Source organism: Lutjanus erythropterus, chromosome 18 (assembly GCF_056507025.1).
Source record: "Lutjanus erythropterus isolate fLutEry1 chromosome 18, fLutEry1.hap2, whole genome shotgun sequence".
Classification (NCBI taxonomy): Eukaryota; Metazoa; Chordata; class Actinopteri; order Lutjaniformes; family Lutjanidae; genus Lutjanus; species Lutjanus erythropterus.
In genome coordinates this window covers 6,290,718-6,306,244 of record NC_139334.1, presented here as the reverse complement: position 1 = coordinate 6,306,244, position 15,527 = coordinate 6,290,718, and the positions used below count along the sequence as shown (strand labels likewise).

Genomic DNA, 15,527 nt, shown 5'->3' with positions numbered 1-15,527 from the left:
GGGAACTCTTCAGTCACTGGGAAGTATGGGTTTCAAAACTATCAAACCATGTGATATATGTGTGAAATGAATTTTCAGTCACTGGTTCTCAACCTAGTGGTCTCCACCTCCAGTAGGGGTCCCCAAAACTTAATTTGGGGGTGTGAGGTCTTGTTGATTTTCAGACACAAGATGAAGGCATGGTGTAGAGCACAAGCTCTACACACTCACAGTACTTTCTGTTCAACAGCCTGGTCCTGCATTAGGAAAGTATACAGTTTAAACAACCAAAGAGCAAATGCAACAATGGCCAAGAGTCGAGGAGAAGAAAGCAATATATTTGTCAAAAAAACAACAACTATTAAGTATGTATGATTGTTAGAAATAATAATAATAATAATAATAATAATAATAATAATAATAATAATAATAATAATACAGACAGAGAATTGTTTATAGAACTGTAAAATAAAATAAAATAAAACGAAATGAAAATGTACATAATGTATACTTATGTATGTGTGTATCTATGTATGTATGTATGTATATAATTCACTTTTTGGGGGTAATTGTACATCTTTATCACTTGATCTGTACTGTTATTGTTAAGGATTGGACATAATAGGCGATATATAAAAAAAGAAGTCACTTACTCAATGATAAAAAGGGGGTCGCTTATAATAAAAGGGTGGTAACCACTGTTCTCTGTTCTGTGAAAATACAAATCTCATGAAGTATTTTGTGTTTGCTTGGTGGAACCCTTAGTTTTGAGAGTATTGACTGTGTCTCTATTTCTTGTTATAATTTTGAAAATGGATGGTCTGTCTAGATAATTTGGCATAGAGTTGAATGTGTTTCTCGCAGAGAAGAAACTTTCCACTCTCCAACAGCTGTCTTGCACAGTGAAATGTCCATCGGGGGGCGGAGCCTCCGCTCAGGTAGGCGGAAGGTGACGCCTGTGTGATCGAAGGTGATAGCGGGGAAGGAAGACAACGACCATCCGAGGGTCCAAAAGCTGTCAGATATGATTTTAATACAACTTCTATAATAATATGATCTAAGGGGACATATGAAAGACGGCACCATGGTAAATTTAGGTAAGATAACTTTCATGCTTCGCTTAAATTACAGTGTAAAAGCTACAGGTATGTTGCGTGCTAAAGTTTTTAGGCGTGGTCTGCAGTTGTTAACGGAGCCTCGAGGAGACGAGACGGAGGTGTCACTCCGTTTGACTGACTCAATTCAGTGTAGACTAATATCTTTTTTTGTGCTCATCTGTATGTGTGATGTTTAGTTGTTGAATCTTACACACGTGTGGTTTAGTTTGTGTGTGGTTTCACCTGAATGCAAGTCAATTTTTTTTATACCTGTTGCATGCATGGGATTTCTGATTACTGACTGCTGGAGTGGTGTAAGGTAACTAAGTACATTTACTAAAGTACTGTACCTATTTTGAGGTACTTACCTTGACTATTTACATTTTATCCTACTTTATACTTCTACTTCATTCCTACTCTATATATACCTACTTTTTACTCTACTACATTTAATTGACAGCAGTAGCCACTAGTTATGTTGCAGATTATAATTCTTAATACAAAATCCAAATAAATAGTACATTCTGATATATTATTATTGATAAATCTACATGACAGTATATAGTAGTTTAACCAGTTCCGACTTTATCAGCTATTAGTGTTGCTAACTGACGAATAAATCAATAATTGTGATATGATATATAATGCCCTTTTCTGCATAAAAACTACTTTTATTTTTGGTACTTGAAGTATATTTTTAGGCTAATGTGTACTTTTACTAATTAAAGTTTTTAATGCAGGACTACTTGTAACTAATATTTCTACACTGTGGTATTGCTGTTTTTACTTATCAGACATCCCTAAGCAGAATGTCCCTGTCAGATAATATAGTTTCATATAGAAATATAAGATATATGATAATGATAAGATATATGAGGTCTGTATTTTCACTACATGAATAAATTAAACACTGTGAACATTATATTTCTTTTGTTGGGGTCTGTACAGTAACAATATGTGCTTATATGTACTTGAATGGCAGCAAACATTACACTGACAATATTATGACCAATAACATGGTGAGTCTTTCCACAGCAGCCAGCTAAAGGTTTGAATGAGACTGACTGGTCATGTATCTGTTCCTCCCTGACCTCAGGCCAGGTAAATGTGGTGGTGAATGTTTGAACACCCCACCCAAAGCTTTGTTCTGCTGTTTGGTTCAGGAGGGGCTTACATATGGCTGGATGATTTATCTTTATTCACGGGAAGGAACAAAATCCCCCCTCAGACTTTTTCTCTGAACTGTCACCATAGCTGCAGCAGTTTGCAACATGCAGAGCATGAGATCTTCAGCCGTCTCTGCAGGGGTTGGGGGATAATTATTCTCAAGCATTGTCAGTGTGTGAACCGCCGGCCACTTCCTTCTGGCTTTTCTGAAGCCACAACACTGCAGTGAAGTCAGCCCTCGCACAAGTTCTCAGTATACTTACAGCTTGTTCTGCATTTCAGTTCACATTTAATATCCTTACAAATGTGCTTCTTCAGCTTCATCTTGTATGCTGTGATGAGTCCTGTCAACAACACATAGTGATGTACACACACAGCTGGTATTTACATACATAATGTGGGATTAGAGTCACATGCTTCCATCTGACAAGATGTTCATCTTTTATTTTGGCCATGATTCTCAAAGCTAACTTTAAGGAAAACTTCAGTATTTTTCAAGCTGGATGCTTTTTCCCATGTTATTGTGTTCAATGGGTTCAATATTTACTTAGACGACTGCAGTGAAACAGACTGCAGCACAAACTATTTAAGTACATCCACTAAAAGTGCTTGTTTTTGCCACTGACTCAGGCTCAGCTTGTTGTTTGAAGTGTCTGACAACATTATTGAAAAGGACTTTATTGTTCAAGAGTACGATGCTTTTTGTTTAACCAGGAACAGCAAACCATTTATCACTGTTGCTGAACCCACCAAACTTAATTTACAGAAACAGTAATTTCATCGTAAAACACACTTCATTCAAACTTAACAGAATCAAAATAAAACTCACCATAAGTGTCTTGGTTTGCCTTTTCACTGTTACAACAATCACAAACTCTGGTCAGAATAAATCCTTAATTCAACAAGCAAGATGTGAAAATATTGTGAAAGAAGTCAGGGGAGAGGGGGGAGGGTGTGGGGAGAAACGGCATTTTCACATCTAACTCTGTGAATGAAGGGTTTATTTAAACCAGACCAGAGTTGGTGATTGTTGGAATAATGGAAAGACAAATCAAGACAGTTCTGGTGAGTCCATTTTGTTCCTGTCGCATGTGAGTGAAATGTCTTTTATCACGATGAAATGACTTTGAACTGAGCATTGTAATGACTCTTTTTGGTTAAATAAAACTTACTCTTTAACAAAAAGGTCTCTCTCTGTTGCAATTCTTTCCATGTGTCAGACACTTTGATGGGCACAATTGCCCATAATGTTAACATTACAACCCCTTTTGCTGCTCTCTCCCTCAAAACTGAAGCAATTTTAAAAATAGTTGTTCCCATTATTCACTTGGACACAAAAAATATGGGAAAATATGGTCAGGTGGAAAAATACGGCCAATAACATCTTTCTGCTTCCTCTAGGAGTATGCTGTGCCAACCTGAAGGACAACAAAGCCCTGATGAAGATGGGGCTGGGGCTGGTGCTGGTCGGCCACGTCAACTTTCTTCTCGGAGCGCTGGTGCACGGCGCCGTGCTCAGGCACATCAACGTGCACGCTCAGGCCCGGACCATGGTGTACGCCATCTCTAATGTCATCGCCATTGTGGCGGGCCTGGTGGTGAGTGGAAGGATGTGTGGATTAAGGACTTTGATTTGAAACTATGTCTTGCCTCACCAAACTGGAATATTTTTATTATGTGCTCAACTTAACAAATGTACTCTTGGTAATGATGACGATGTGTTATGAACTTTTTTAAGCAGAAAAGTTTAACCAGGCATGGGGCCTTAAATTAGCTTTGGCTAATAATGTAGTGTACACTTGTAAATTGTTTCAGTGCCTGTAAAACTTGAATCCTTCAATGGCACCATTTTGAGTAATCATATTGTGTCATCTATCTATGAGTGAATGATCTATCCTTTTTACGTGTTTTGCCCTTTAGGGAATCATTAGTGGAATAACGGCCATTGTCCTGTCCAAAAACAAGAAAAACAGGATCCTGGTAAATACTGCTCCCTTCTTCCTCCTTCATTCAGCACTCACATCTGTCATTTGCTGTCTCCTGTTATAACTTGCCCTTTGTGTTTTGGGTGAGTGTGTGTGTGTGTGTGTGTGTGTGTACAGAGATACAGAAGATGATAACCATTTATACTGGTAACATACATGCAAATAAAGCCTTAATTCAAATGTATGAACGTGGACTCGCCTTGATTTCCACGTTCTTACACTGCTTCTCTCTTACATCTACTTGACGCTGTCATCTTTTAAACGCAGCGTTTTCACTAACTCCAATACTTATGTCATGTTGTCGTTGCAGCAGTGGGTCTTGTTGGTCTTCGGCTTCTTCTCAGGTCTCTTGGCAGTTGCCTCCACCCTAGGATTGTCAGTTTCTATGGGGAAAGCCATTAGTAACAAAGGATGGAGCCTGCTAACGCACTGCACATTCTCTAATAAGAATGTCAGCTCCTCTTCCAGCATCACATATGAATGCCCCTTTGACCCCACACGTATCTATGTAAGTTGAATATAAATACTTGTCCATCAGAAGTTGAATTACTTAAAAAAATAAGTGTATATTGACCAGAATTATGTGTTGTTGTCTTTTCTGTGGACTAGGGGACCACCATCATCCTGTGGGTGCCTCTCATCTTGATGTCTGTGGTCGAGATGGTGTTCTCCTTCCGCTGCTTCGCTGTCTGTACTTCATTCCTCTACCTCTGTCCGTGCAGGAGGAGGCCGACCCGGGCGAAGAGGGTAAGATCACCGATTCTGCTTGGCCTGTATGATTTATCACATAGAGATGCACTGTATTGGATTTTTTCCAATAATATGACAGTATTTCCCAACTTATTTTTGCCAATTACAGATACCGATATCTGCTCATATTTTTTCCACCCAAGTACAGAGAACCTCAAGTCTCACCTGTGGTGGAATTAAGACATTATTCACTCCTTATGATGGCCCACTGGCAGGTGCAGATATCAAATCTCAGCTGCTGATAATTTTTTCCCATTTGTTTCAGACACTTAAAAAAAACCTCCGCTCTGCTGACATACTCCTGTTGCATGTGGACAATTAAAGCGTCATATTATCAGCCCGTCATAATGGCAGAAACGTTCATTTCAGGCAGATACTTGTGTTTCATTTTAATGCACAATTTGTAAGTTCTGCTCTGTATCCCATGTTTTCCAGAAGTTATAGCAACTAGTGGCTCGCAAGAAATGCACCGTTATCTAGAATAGGTTCTGGATTTCTGTGTTTGAACATTGTTAGAAGCATTCTGTTTAATGTAAGTACACAACTCAACAAGATATACAACATATGTCTAGTGTCTTTAGATATTTTAACATGCAAACTTCACATAATATAGCTTTAAAACCTCAATAGTCTAGTCACATAAAAATCCATACAGCGAAAAGGACAAATAGTGTCTCATAACATTGATTTGCTGAAGGAGAAACAAATATTTTTGCAAGAGAAATCAGCATTTTCCTGACTGTGACTGTGTTATTCAGAATGACATACTGTACGAGATACTGAATTATCTGAGGTTACACAAATGTCTTTGAAACAACAAATTACAGAATTAACAGGTAATGCTTACCTTCACTTGTTGCCTCACACAAAAATATTTAATACAAGACTTAATTGAGGCATAGCAGCAATCAAAAAACATTAAAACAAGCTTTAACAGTAATTGATCTGGCTTCATTATATCCATAAATAGAAATGTGACATTGAATTTAATACAGACAAATAGAAGCCAGTGTGCAGAGCTGCTGACAGAGCAGTGTGGTGACTGTGTCCCTCGTCTCATGCTGTCTGTGCACGATGTCATGGCTTCATCTTCATCAGAGAAATCAAAATGTGAAGCTGAAAGTGCACACATCCACATTATTTATAATGCTTTACAAATATTGCACTATGATTAAAATCCTCATTTAAATGTTTTTGTCTGCCATATATTACTTGTAACATTAAGAAATGTATGAGAAGCCCTATGAAAGGCAGCTGTGTGTCAAATGTTGTATAAAATATGCAGATCACGATTCAGACCGTATTGTAAATATTTTGTACGTATTATTTAATGACACAAGATTTAATTACAGTCCAGGACTGATGCAAAATGTTTCATGTTCATTTGACACAATCTTCATTCAGATGAAGTAAAACAGCTTATTAAACATGTCTGTCAAGACAAGTTGTGGCATGTGTTTACGTGTGTAAGCCTTAAGATATCTTCCCACACTACTACTGTGTCTGAGAAAACAGTTAACCCTGGTAGCTATAAGTTTTATTGGATTGTTTTCTGCATAGTTTGCAGGCGTGGACAGTCATCTAATCTTGACCTTTGCCGGGGTTTAGCAGATTTCAACACGTGAGATTTAAGACTTTTAAAGAACTTTTTAAGACCATTATGAATGAACCGATTACATATCCATATTGAACTCGCAGTTACTTCTGTTAGATGAAAGTAATGTTAATATTTTAAACTTACTAATCATAGCTATTTTCTTTTTTGAGCAGAGATGTGAGCCCAGACACCACACTGCGACAACTTGGCACTGTGTTTTTGTTTCATTTTCATGTTGTAGTTGTTACAGCATGATCAATACAAATTTAACTTCATAATCCAACCAATTTTTAAAACCTAGTAAAATCATATTTAAAGGAACAGTTCACCCCAAATCAAAAATACACATTTTTCCCTTTTACATTTAGTGCTATTTATCCACCTAGATTGTTTGGTGTGACTTGCAGAGTTTTGGAGATATTGGCTATCTGCCCTCCCTCCAGTGTAACTTAACTAGATGGTACTCAGCTTGTGGTGTTTAAGGTGCCAAAAACAGATCAACAGCAGTGTCTCTTTCCAGAAATCATGACCCAGTTACTCAAAATATTCCACCTTGTTGTGAGCAGTTTCATGTAAAAACTACTTTTTGTCTACCAGAAATGACAGTAGTTTTGGTAGATTTGACCATAGACAAAGTATTTCTCACATGAAACTGCTCACAACAAGGTCTGTGGATCATCTTTAGTAACTGGGTCATGGCTTCTGTAGAGAGACATTTCTGTTCTGATATGTTCATGAGAAGGAACTGTATCTTTAAGACATGTTAAGCCTGAAAATCCAGATGATTGGATCGTAGACTTTTTAAATCATATCAATGTGGGATATGAAGGACAACCAAGTTTGTGCTCAGCTGTCCACTTCCTGTAGTTTCTCTTTAATGAAATTCTAATTGATGTGATGTTTCAGGTGCGTATCCAGAGAGCCGTTGAAATTCCTCCATCGCCTCCAGCACATGAGTTAGAGAGCGATGTTCCAGCGGAGCCGGCAGAGCAGGACGTACTGCTGGACTCTGTCACTGCAGTGCAACAGAGTGACTGGCTCTGAAGCAACTAAACCTAATCAGATAGGTTGTAAACTGCTGGGACTGACTGGATAAAACAACTCCATCTGTGAAGTTGTTGTTCTGAGTGTGTCTGTTACACACTACATGTCTGAAAAAGACATTTGTGGGACTGAAGCTACTGAAAGAAAAGCATTTCTGCTGTTGATTTGACAGTCTCAGATTTTGTGTATACTGGTTTTGTCTTGAAAATGAGCTGTCACCTGTATCTCAACATTAAATTCTTTTTTTTTTTAAATGTTGTCAATCATTTCATCTTAACTTATAGTACAGATGCTCCAATAACATTTTCATTTTCCCAATACCTTAACATTATGTATCAGCCAATCCTGGGCACCAACCTGATATCATTATAAATTATTTTAAAAAATTATACTGCTAACCCTGTATGGATGTGATATGTGATGATTGCCGACAACTATTGTTTGGCATGGCTCAGATCCAACCCTTTGTGAAACAGGACACTGCTTACAAGCAGCATGGTCCCGTTTTGGTGTTAATAAATTACGTGGTATTAGATCACTTGCATACCTGCCGATACCAACACCATCAGTCTGAGCAGCATCCGAGTTTCCCAATGCTGGAGAACAACCCTCCTTGACAGAATAAAGATCCATAACTTTTTAGGGCAGTTTTTATTGGTGTTGAAAGTGTGGTCAACACACACAGACATCATCCAAATTTAAATGACATTTGCGATCTCTCTTGTGGAACAATTTGACTCATTTCAGAATACAAATATATATATACAACAAATGAATTCTGGCATTTGTCTTCGTCTTCTGCTGGACATTCGGGTTCACATTTCAGTGGAATCTAACCCTGACACCAGCAATCATGACAGGACTTGACAGTTTCAATATTATGAGACAGGAGTCCAGAAAATTTGCCAAAGGAGATGTCAATGACTACATTTACATGCACACTAATTTGTTTTCATGCACACTAAATTTCCACTATTATTCTGATGATAATCTGAATTTGATACAGGTCATGTAAGAAGCATATTCCATTGGGATATTCTGAGTTAGGCCTTTTTGAACGTGGCTTTCTCAGATTAAGATATCAGGGTTATGCCGTTGATACGCAAGTTTTGGGAACTTTCTTTTCACACGTAAAAGCGCTTTCAGAATCTGTGTCTCGATTGGGTTTTTTACAGCAGTTTGCAAAGCTGGGGTAGACATGTACGCACAAAAGCCCACATTTCTGGTGAGAACGAGAAAAACCCACTCTACACATTATGTAAGACAACAGGTTTAGGATATGCAAAACATCAGAACACAGACCTTTTTAAGAAGGTAGTCGAACGAATGAAAGCAGTTCCAGCCGCCACACTTTTCCATAATCAAAGTACACATGGCTACATGTAAACTAGAATACTAGTGGAATATTTCTTTTCATTAGCCATGTAAACAGTTTAGAAGGAACATTATCTTTTTTGGAATAAGGGCAAAAAAACTGAACATTTTGTGCATGTAAACGTAATCAAGGTGTCAGTAAAGGGCACAGACTAAATGGCATTCTAAAATATAAGACTGTAATGTACTTACACTATGACATGTAAACGATATTCAGGTATATACACAACCCTTTTAACCACTGGTGGAGACCTTAAGCAGGCAACCAGTGACACAAATGTATTACAGAAAACAATCTATTGTATAAACATGCTTCAACTACATATTCAAAGACATGGGACAAAAGTGGGACTGAAAGACAAAACAGAGTAGCCAAAATATCTGATTTAAATAAATTAAATCCATCAGATATATAAAAGCATACACATACTAAGCCATTTTACATAGTTGCTTCACAAGGGGAAAGCAAATGTCATAGCATAAAAAGATAAAAAATAAATGAGAAAGCATACAAAAACAATACTCAAAAACACTGACTGACTTCAGTCCATAAACAGCAAGGTTGAAAAGGTGTCCTAGAAAATATTATTTAAGATCCCCGTCCCCTTTTTGGGGGAGAGAGGTCTCATTATAAAGGTACAGTCCTTCATGGAGTTCCACAGCAGCAGCAGCCAGGAAAGATGATTTACCAAAAATATCTTGCTTTATGACCCGTCCTGATCAGTTGCATTGATGTCATCGGCTGCTGAGGACCTCAAGGTGTCTTGGACTCCTCTTTAGGCCTAAAGGACCCAGAGTAAGGACAAGATTTAACACTCCCAATAAGCCTCCCCCTGGATAACATGCTGATTTAAGTGTGTGCAGTTTTCTCACTTTGAGGTGTCCATTTTCTCCTCCTCTGGCACCTTCTCTTCTTCTTTTACTTCTAGAAAATAAAAGAAATGATAAACTCATAACTATCATAATAATAAAGTTTCTGTATTAAACAGGACGATCTGACTGAAAATGTTAACTGATAAGATTTCTTTGTTACAAAACATGTAGGGTGGGATGAAAATGTAAAAACAAAAAAAAGAATAGATACCTTTTGTTTCCTCCTCACCTTTCTTCTCCTTTTCTTCTCCCTCTTTCTCTCCTTCAGTTTTAGCTCTCTTGACTTTCTTATAGTTGGCTGCGTTTCTGCGGCCTCCTTCGCCTTCATCCTCCGAGTCAGAGAACTCTTCCTCGCATGCTATCCTCTTGTCATGAGCACGGACTGAAAATTAACGGAGGACAGGGAGAAATTAAAACTCTGAATTTTGCTGAGATCTGGTGTCCATGATGAAGAAAACTTTGTGAGAGGTTCTTACTGGAGATGCGTTTGTTGGGGTCATCCTCCTCCTCATCTCCACTGTCCTCCTGCACAGCGTCCTCAGGGATGGCCTGCATCTGAACTCCCGGGGCGTGGGGCAGCATACGCAGGTTCTCAAACAAGCGCTGCCTAAAAGAAAGAATGCAGGTTGAACGTACTGACCACTGACAAAGATGAAGCCACAAACAACTTGAGATTGTGGCCGACTTGTACAGGTTTTTCAATGGGTCATGCTGATATTGAAAGAGCGGGGAACAAAAACAAATTTTGGCAATTTTGGGCAGTACATGTTGTTTTAGATGGAATTTGTATTAATTAATGAAACAGAAAAAATCATTGGGTTATGCTGTAGATTTCAGAACTTGACTGGTGTTCAAGGGAAGGCAGGATAACTCTAGAAGTAACGACCACTGCATTATTCTATATATTTTAATTTAAAAAAATCAGCACAATTAACCCGAGACATGAACTTGTACCTATGATATGTCCAAGTTTTCAAGTTGTCAATCACAATACAAGAGACTATATGTGAAAGCTGCTGCGATTCCTGAATCATGTGCTGTGCAGTACACATTACGCAGCTGACATTTCATAAAACATATTCTGAAACAATAAATTAATGAGAGTTTCATGCACTCACTTGATCTTCTCCAGGTAGTCGTTGGTGTTCTGATTGGTCATGTTGGAGGGGCTGATGTGCAGCTTGAAGTCTGGTCCAAAGTACTCAAAGTAGTCGTTGTATGGGAGCTCTGTCAAGTTGAGAGACAGTTTAAATAATTTATATATCAGCATCATCACTGTATCATCAGTGAATGAATATGAAATATCCTTGCTGTTCATATATTTTCTCCTGCTGGGAAACTTGCATTACTAACTATTAACCAGCAAATCAAAATGTTGTCTTTGTCTGTCTATTAGGCCTCTCACAATACTGAAGTTATTGACTTATCGTACAATATATGGACATCACCTCAGTAGTTTTTGTTGACCTTAATTTTGCCAGTTGTGTTAATGTGCATGTTTGTTTTCGTAAGAATGTTTAGCTAACATGATGCCAGAAAAAAACAGCAGTGTTTTCCAACCATAAGACTCATGGGCAGCGCCTAAGGGGTTATTTATTTATTTAGCAAATTTCTTTTTTTTTCCCACATGACAATATTAATGTCTGAATATTCCTGAATTACAAATGTATTGTTCTTGGATGTAGTTGTATTATTATGCTATTGTATTATCATTATATAAATGGCAGAAAATTATCTTAAAATGCCAGTAATCGTCTAATTGTCTAACAAAAGTACTATCGTGACAGGCCTGGTGCCTACTACAAGAAGGCTTGAGGAGGCTATCTAAGCACTTTGAAATTACTTTTCTTTTTAGCCATTATATTGTTATCTTATAACTAAGCCTGTAAAGGAAAAAATAAAAATAAAAAGGTGCCACAGCCCTGAGTGATGTCTTAAACCTGCTAATCCCAACTACACATATTCAGGATAAAATGGGAATAAAGACTTGCCATTGGGGATGGAGGTATCGAGTGCTACTGCAGTCTCATAGGTCCAGCAGCGTGCCACATTGCGGATGGTGTAGCCTCCTCCGCCCAGCATCAGCAGCGGCAGGTTGAAACTCTTCATGTACTCCACACACTTGGCATGGCCTGAGAGCATATTTTGGGAGAAAATTATTTGTTTTAATTCAAGACAGTTGAGGCGCCTTTGCTTATAGCGTCATCAGGAGAGAGATGTTTTATTAACTTACCTTTAATGGTGAGGTTAAAACAACCAAGCCTGTCTCCTGACAGAGAATCTGCTCCACACTGCAGAACCACCGCGCTGGGCTGGTACATCTCCATCACCTTGGCCATGATCTACACAAACAAACAACATCCACGCGGTCAGATGATTCTGTCTATCAAGGGAGATCTCAACTACCAAAACATCACACTCAAAGTCATTTACTCACAGGTTTGAATATGGCTTCATATGACTCGTCGTCAATCCCGTCCCTCAGTGGGTAGTTCACAGCGTAGTATTTACCCTTCCCAGCACCGATGTCCTGCAGAGAACAGAGCAAATGTCAACTCACTGTATGACTACAACAATATGACTTTAATCTGTAATATAATTTCAAGGCTTACCCTCAGGTCGCCTGTGCCAGGGAAGTACTCTCCATACTTGTGGAAGGAAACCGTCATAACACGGTCTGTGGTGTAGAAAGCCTCCTCCACACCATCCCCATGATGGATGTCAATATCTATGTACAGAACTCTCTGGTGGTATCTGGAAGGAGGGGATAAGACCCTTTAAACTCCTAAAACTTTTTTTTGTGGTCTACCCATATAAGAAGATAATCTTGTGTTCTTCAAAAGTATTATCTGTCATTCTCTCTGAAACACACATGCCTGATAGGGAGAACTGGAGCCTGAACTCATCACCACTTTCAGACATTTGATCAACCATGCAGAGTATCATCCACTTAAATAAAACAAACTGTGAGGCTTTTGTACTCACTTCAGTAACTCCAGAATAGCCAGTACGATGTCGTTGACATAGCAAAACCCTGAGGCCTCAGACTTCTTGGCGTGATGCAGGCCTCCAGCCCAGTTGATAGCTATGTCTGTCTGCTGTTTGTTCAACTTCACTGCACCAGCTGGAGCACAGTGAGGAGGAAACAATTAATAACCAGTTTATGCTGAAGTTAAGAGATTACTAATGCGATTACAGTATACACTTACCAACAGAGCCTCCTCCTGAGAGCTGGCAGAACTCAAATAAACCATCAAACACTGGACAATCCTCTCCAACATTAACTGCAAAGCAAGGGAAGACAAATAATCATAACATTACTATTGTTCATGTGTACACAGTGAGTTTGATGAACACAAATACAATAATTTAAGGAACAATATGAACATCCTAGCATTCAAAAATGAGTACTGAAATCTAAATAGTGAGTTTGCCTGCAGGGACAGTAAACCTACACTGTAAGTTGATCAGCTGTTTATAACTGTCAATTGTCTGTCGACATAAAATTAAGCCTGTTATACTGACAACAAAAGCCCACTGCTTTGAAAATACACACTCTGGAGTTGGAATTCAGTGACTGCCTGCCAGACTTCATTAACATATTGCTCAGTTTAACTGTTCTAAACATCTACTCCTTCTACAAGCTTATTGATATCTTACAACTCATAGAACAGACACTCATTTTGCTACCATGCTGTGTTAATTTTAACTTTATATAAAGTCAATTAACATAAAACATACAACAAAAACCACATAATGGAAATTTCAAAGGAAAATATGCTGACTATAAAGTTGTTGTCTGAGAAGCCGTCATTACAACTTAGCATGTTTTCTTAATCTCTGTTGACACATCATGATCATTCCATGATTTAGTGCAGTACACATACTTATTATATTTCTTCTTGAACTACACTGACCACCTCTCTGACAAGACTTACATCTCTGCATTTGTTTGCTGTACTCTGACATGTTGTCCGGCCGAATTGAACGCAGGAATTTGATGTAATCATCACTGTGATACTTGGTCATCTCCTCTGCGCTGGCTTTGTGTGGACGCTGAAACACAAGAGGACAAATCAATTCCTCACAACCACAAGAAAAGCCATTGAAATCTGCCTGAGAATCTCTGCTACAGTAACAGAACATACATATATCTCCATCTTTCTGTAGAGGCCATAGTTGAGCAACAGGTTGTGAGTCATGCGGATTCGGTGGGGCTTCATGGGGTGCCCCTGACCATAGTAGTAATTTCCAACATCACCTGAAATGTAAACAAATACAAGCACCATGTTGGGTTATTTGTTTCTTTTACATGCAAAATGGTCAAATACAAACATAAAGGAAACAATAAACACTCAAAATAAGTTTGTGTGCGGAACGGGCTCATGCACTAAAAACGTGAATAAGTAAGTAACTCAGCAGCACCATCATGCATATGTTATCATCCCGCAACCGGACAACTCTCGCCTAAATGTTCAAATCAAACCGCCTCCACGAAACTATACAAACTCTCCAGCTACACTTACAGGGTCGCGTTTTGTAACTCACAGCGTTTCTCGTCGAGCAAAACATTTTTTACGCCGAACTCCTTTGCATTTGAAGGTAGCAGGATGAGCCATTTTAATGTTAGCTTAGTGTTGACGTTAATTGCGGTGACAATGAACTACTCATATCCCCTTTGTTAGCTCTCTAGCTAGTAACGGTAACTTATCTACTTGAAGTACTCATATCTGGTAGACAAACGACTAAAATAGCATTTTTAGGTCAACCGGTGCGTTTGGGTTAACTGAGCACACAGTATTAGGACACAAATGCTCTATGTGGACTCGCAGACACAGTGTTTGACTGAGATGAAGAGAGCCGCCTGCTACTCAAGCTAGCTAACATTAGGTTAGCTAACGTGCTGCCAGGTTAGCAAGAGGTGAAATAAACTGCAACCTTTGTGAGCACAAAGAGTCGGATTTCATTCATCAGCGCGTCCGCTCTCCAAAGCGCAGGCACACGAGTACTCACCGTCGTAGTAGTAGCAAACTTTTTTCTTTGTTCCTTGGGAAGTAAGCGCCATTTTAGTGCTCTTTGGCTGGCTTTCACCGCACACCGCAGGAGACAACAGCGACAAGAGGCGGATAGTTCGTATCGCCGTCCAATCAATGGGGTGTCAGGTCAGCGGCTGTCGACAGGGGGCGACAGAGGTACAGCATGGGCACTGTGAGGTTGTGTTGTAGTAGTTTGACACTATGAAAATCCATTACTGTAAGATAATATTTGTTACTTTAATAATACAAATGATGGTGTTCTTGAATATTTGATCAATTTCATGATTTTACAAATCTTGCTTTGTTTATCCGCCATTTATTAGTGTACGTGTGTATATATGCCAATACATTTTTTCAGTATTGTATATTTTATAAAAAATAAAACAAAACAAATGCACATCTTATCTTATCTTTTTTTTTTTTATCTTAAGCCATCTAAATTGTTTTGGTGTGAGCTGCCTAGTTTTGAAGATATCAGCCATAGAGATATCTGCCTTCTCTCCAGTGTAATGGAATTAGATGGCACTTGTGGTCCTCAGAGCACCAAAATTACATTTGAAAAACTCAGCAGTAATGTCTCTTTCCAGAAATCATGACCCGGTTGTTCACAGACCTTGTGAGCAGT

The 15,527-nt window shown here is 38.7% G+C and overlaps 2 protein-coding genes across 4 annotated transcripts; one reads left to right on the top strand and one right to left on the bottom strand.

Moving 5' to 3' along the window:
* Window positions 1-918: 918 nt before the first annotated feature.
* tmem54a (transmembrane protein 54a) lies at window positions 919-7,864 on the top strand. Of its 2 annotated transcripts, none has more exons than XM_084743136.1 (6): window positions 919-1,076; window positions 3,645-3,841; window positions 4,164-4,223; window positions 4,539-4,736; window positions 4,838-4,975; window positions 7,482-7,864. In XM_084743136.1, the coding sequence occupies exons 1-6, from the start codon at window positions 1,049-1,051 to the stop codon at window positions 7,617-7,619; spliced, it is 759 nt and encodes a 252-aa protein (XP_084599262.1). In that variant the 5' UTR covers window positions 919-1,048; the 3' UTR covers window positions 7,620-7,864. The 2 variants fall into 2 exon arrangements, with proteins under 2 accessions (XP_084599262.1, XP_084599263.1); XM_084743137.1 differs by lacking the exon at window positions 919-1,076 and adding an exon at window positions 1,233-1,395.
* A 387-nt stretch (window positions 7,865-8,251) lies between these two features.
* On the bottom strand, window positions 8,252-15,033 carry LOC146310518 (putative histone deacetylase 1-B). 2 transcript variants are annotated; one of them, XM_084742122.1, is made up of 14 exons: window positions 14,880-15,033; window positions 14,015-14,127; window positions 13,805-13,922; window positions 13,076-13,150; window positions 12,852-12,990; window positions 12,479-12,620; window positions 12,304-12,396; window positions 12,100-12,208; window positions 11,858-11,998; window positions 10,985-11,093; window positions 10,343-10,473; window positions 10,078-10,248; window positions 9,867-9,918; window positions 8,252-9,775 (listed from the first exon to the last, which is right to left on the bottom strand). In XM_084742122.1, the coding sequence occupies exons 1-14, from the start codon at window positions 14,929-14,931 to the stop codon at window positions 9,748-9,750; spliced, it is 1,473 nt and encodes a 490-aa protein (XP_084598248.1). In that variant the 5' UTR covers window positions 14,932-15,033; the 3' UTR covers window positions 8,252-9,747. The 2 variants fall into 2 exon arrangements, with proteins under 2 accessions (XP_084598248.1, XP_084598249.1); XM_084742123.1 differs by having other exon boundaries at window positions 10,096-10,248.
* Between the last annotated feature and the right edge of the window lie 494 nt (window positions 15,034-15,527).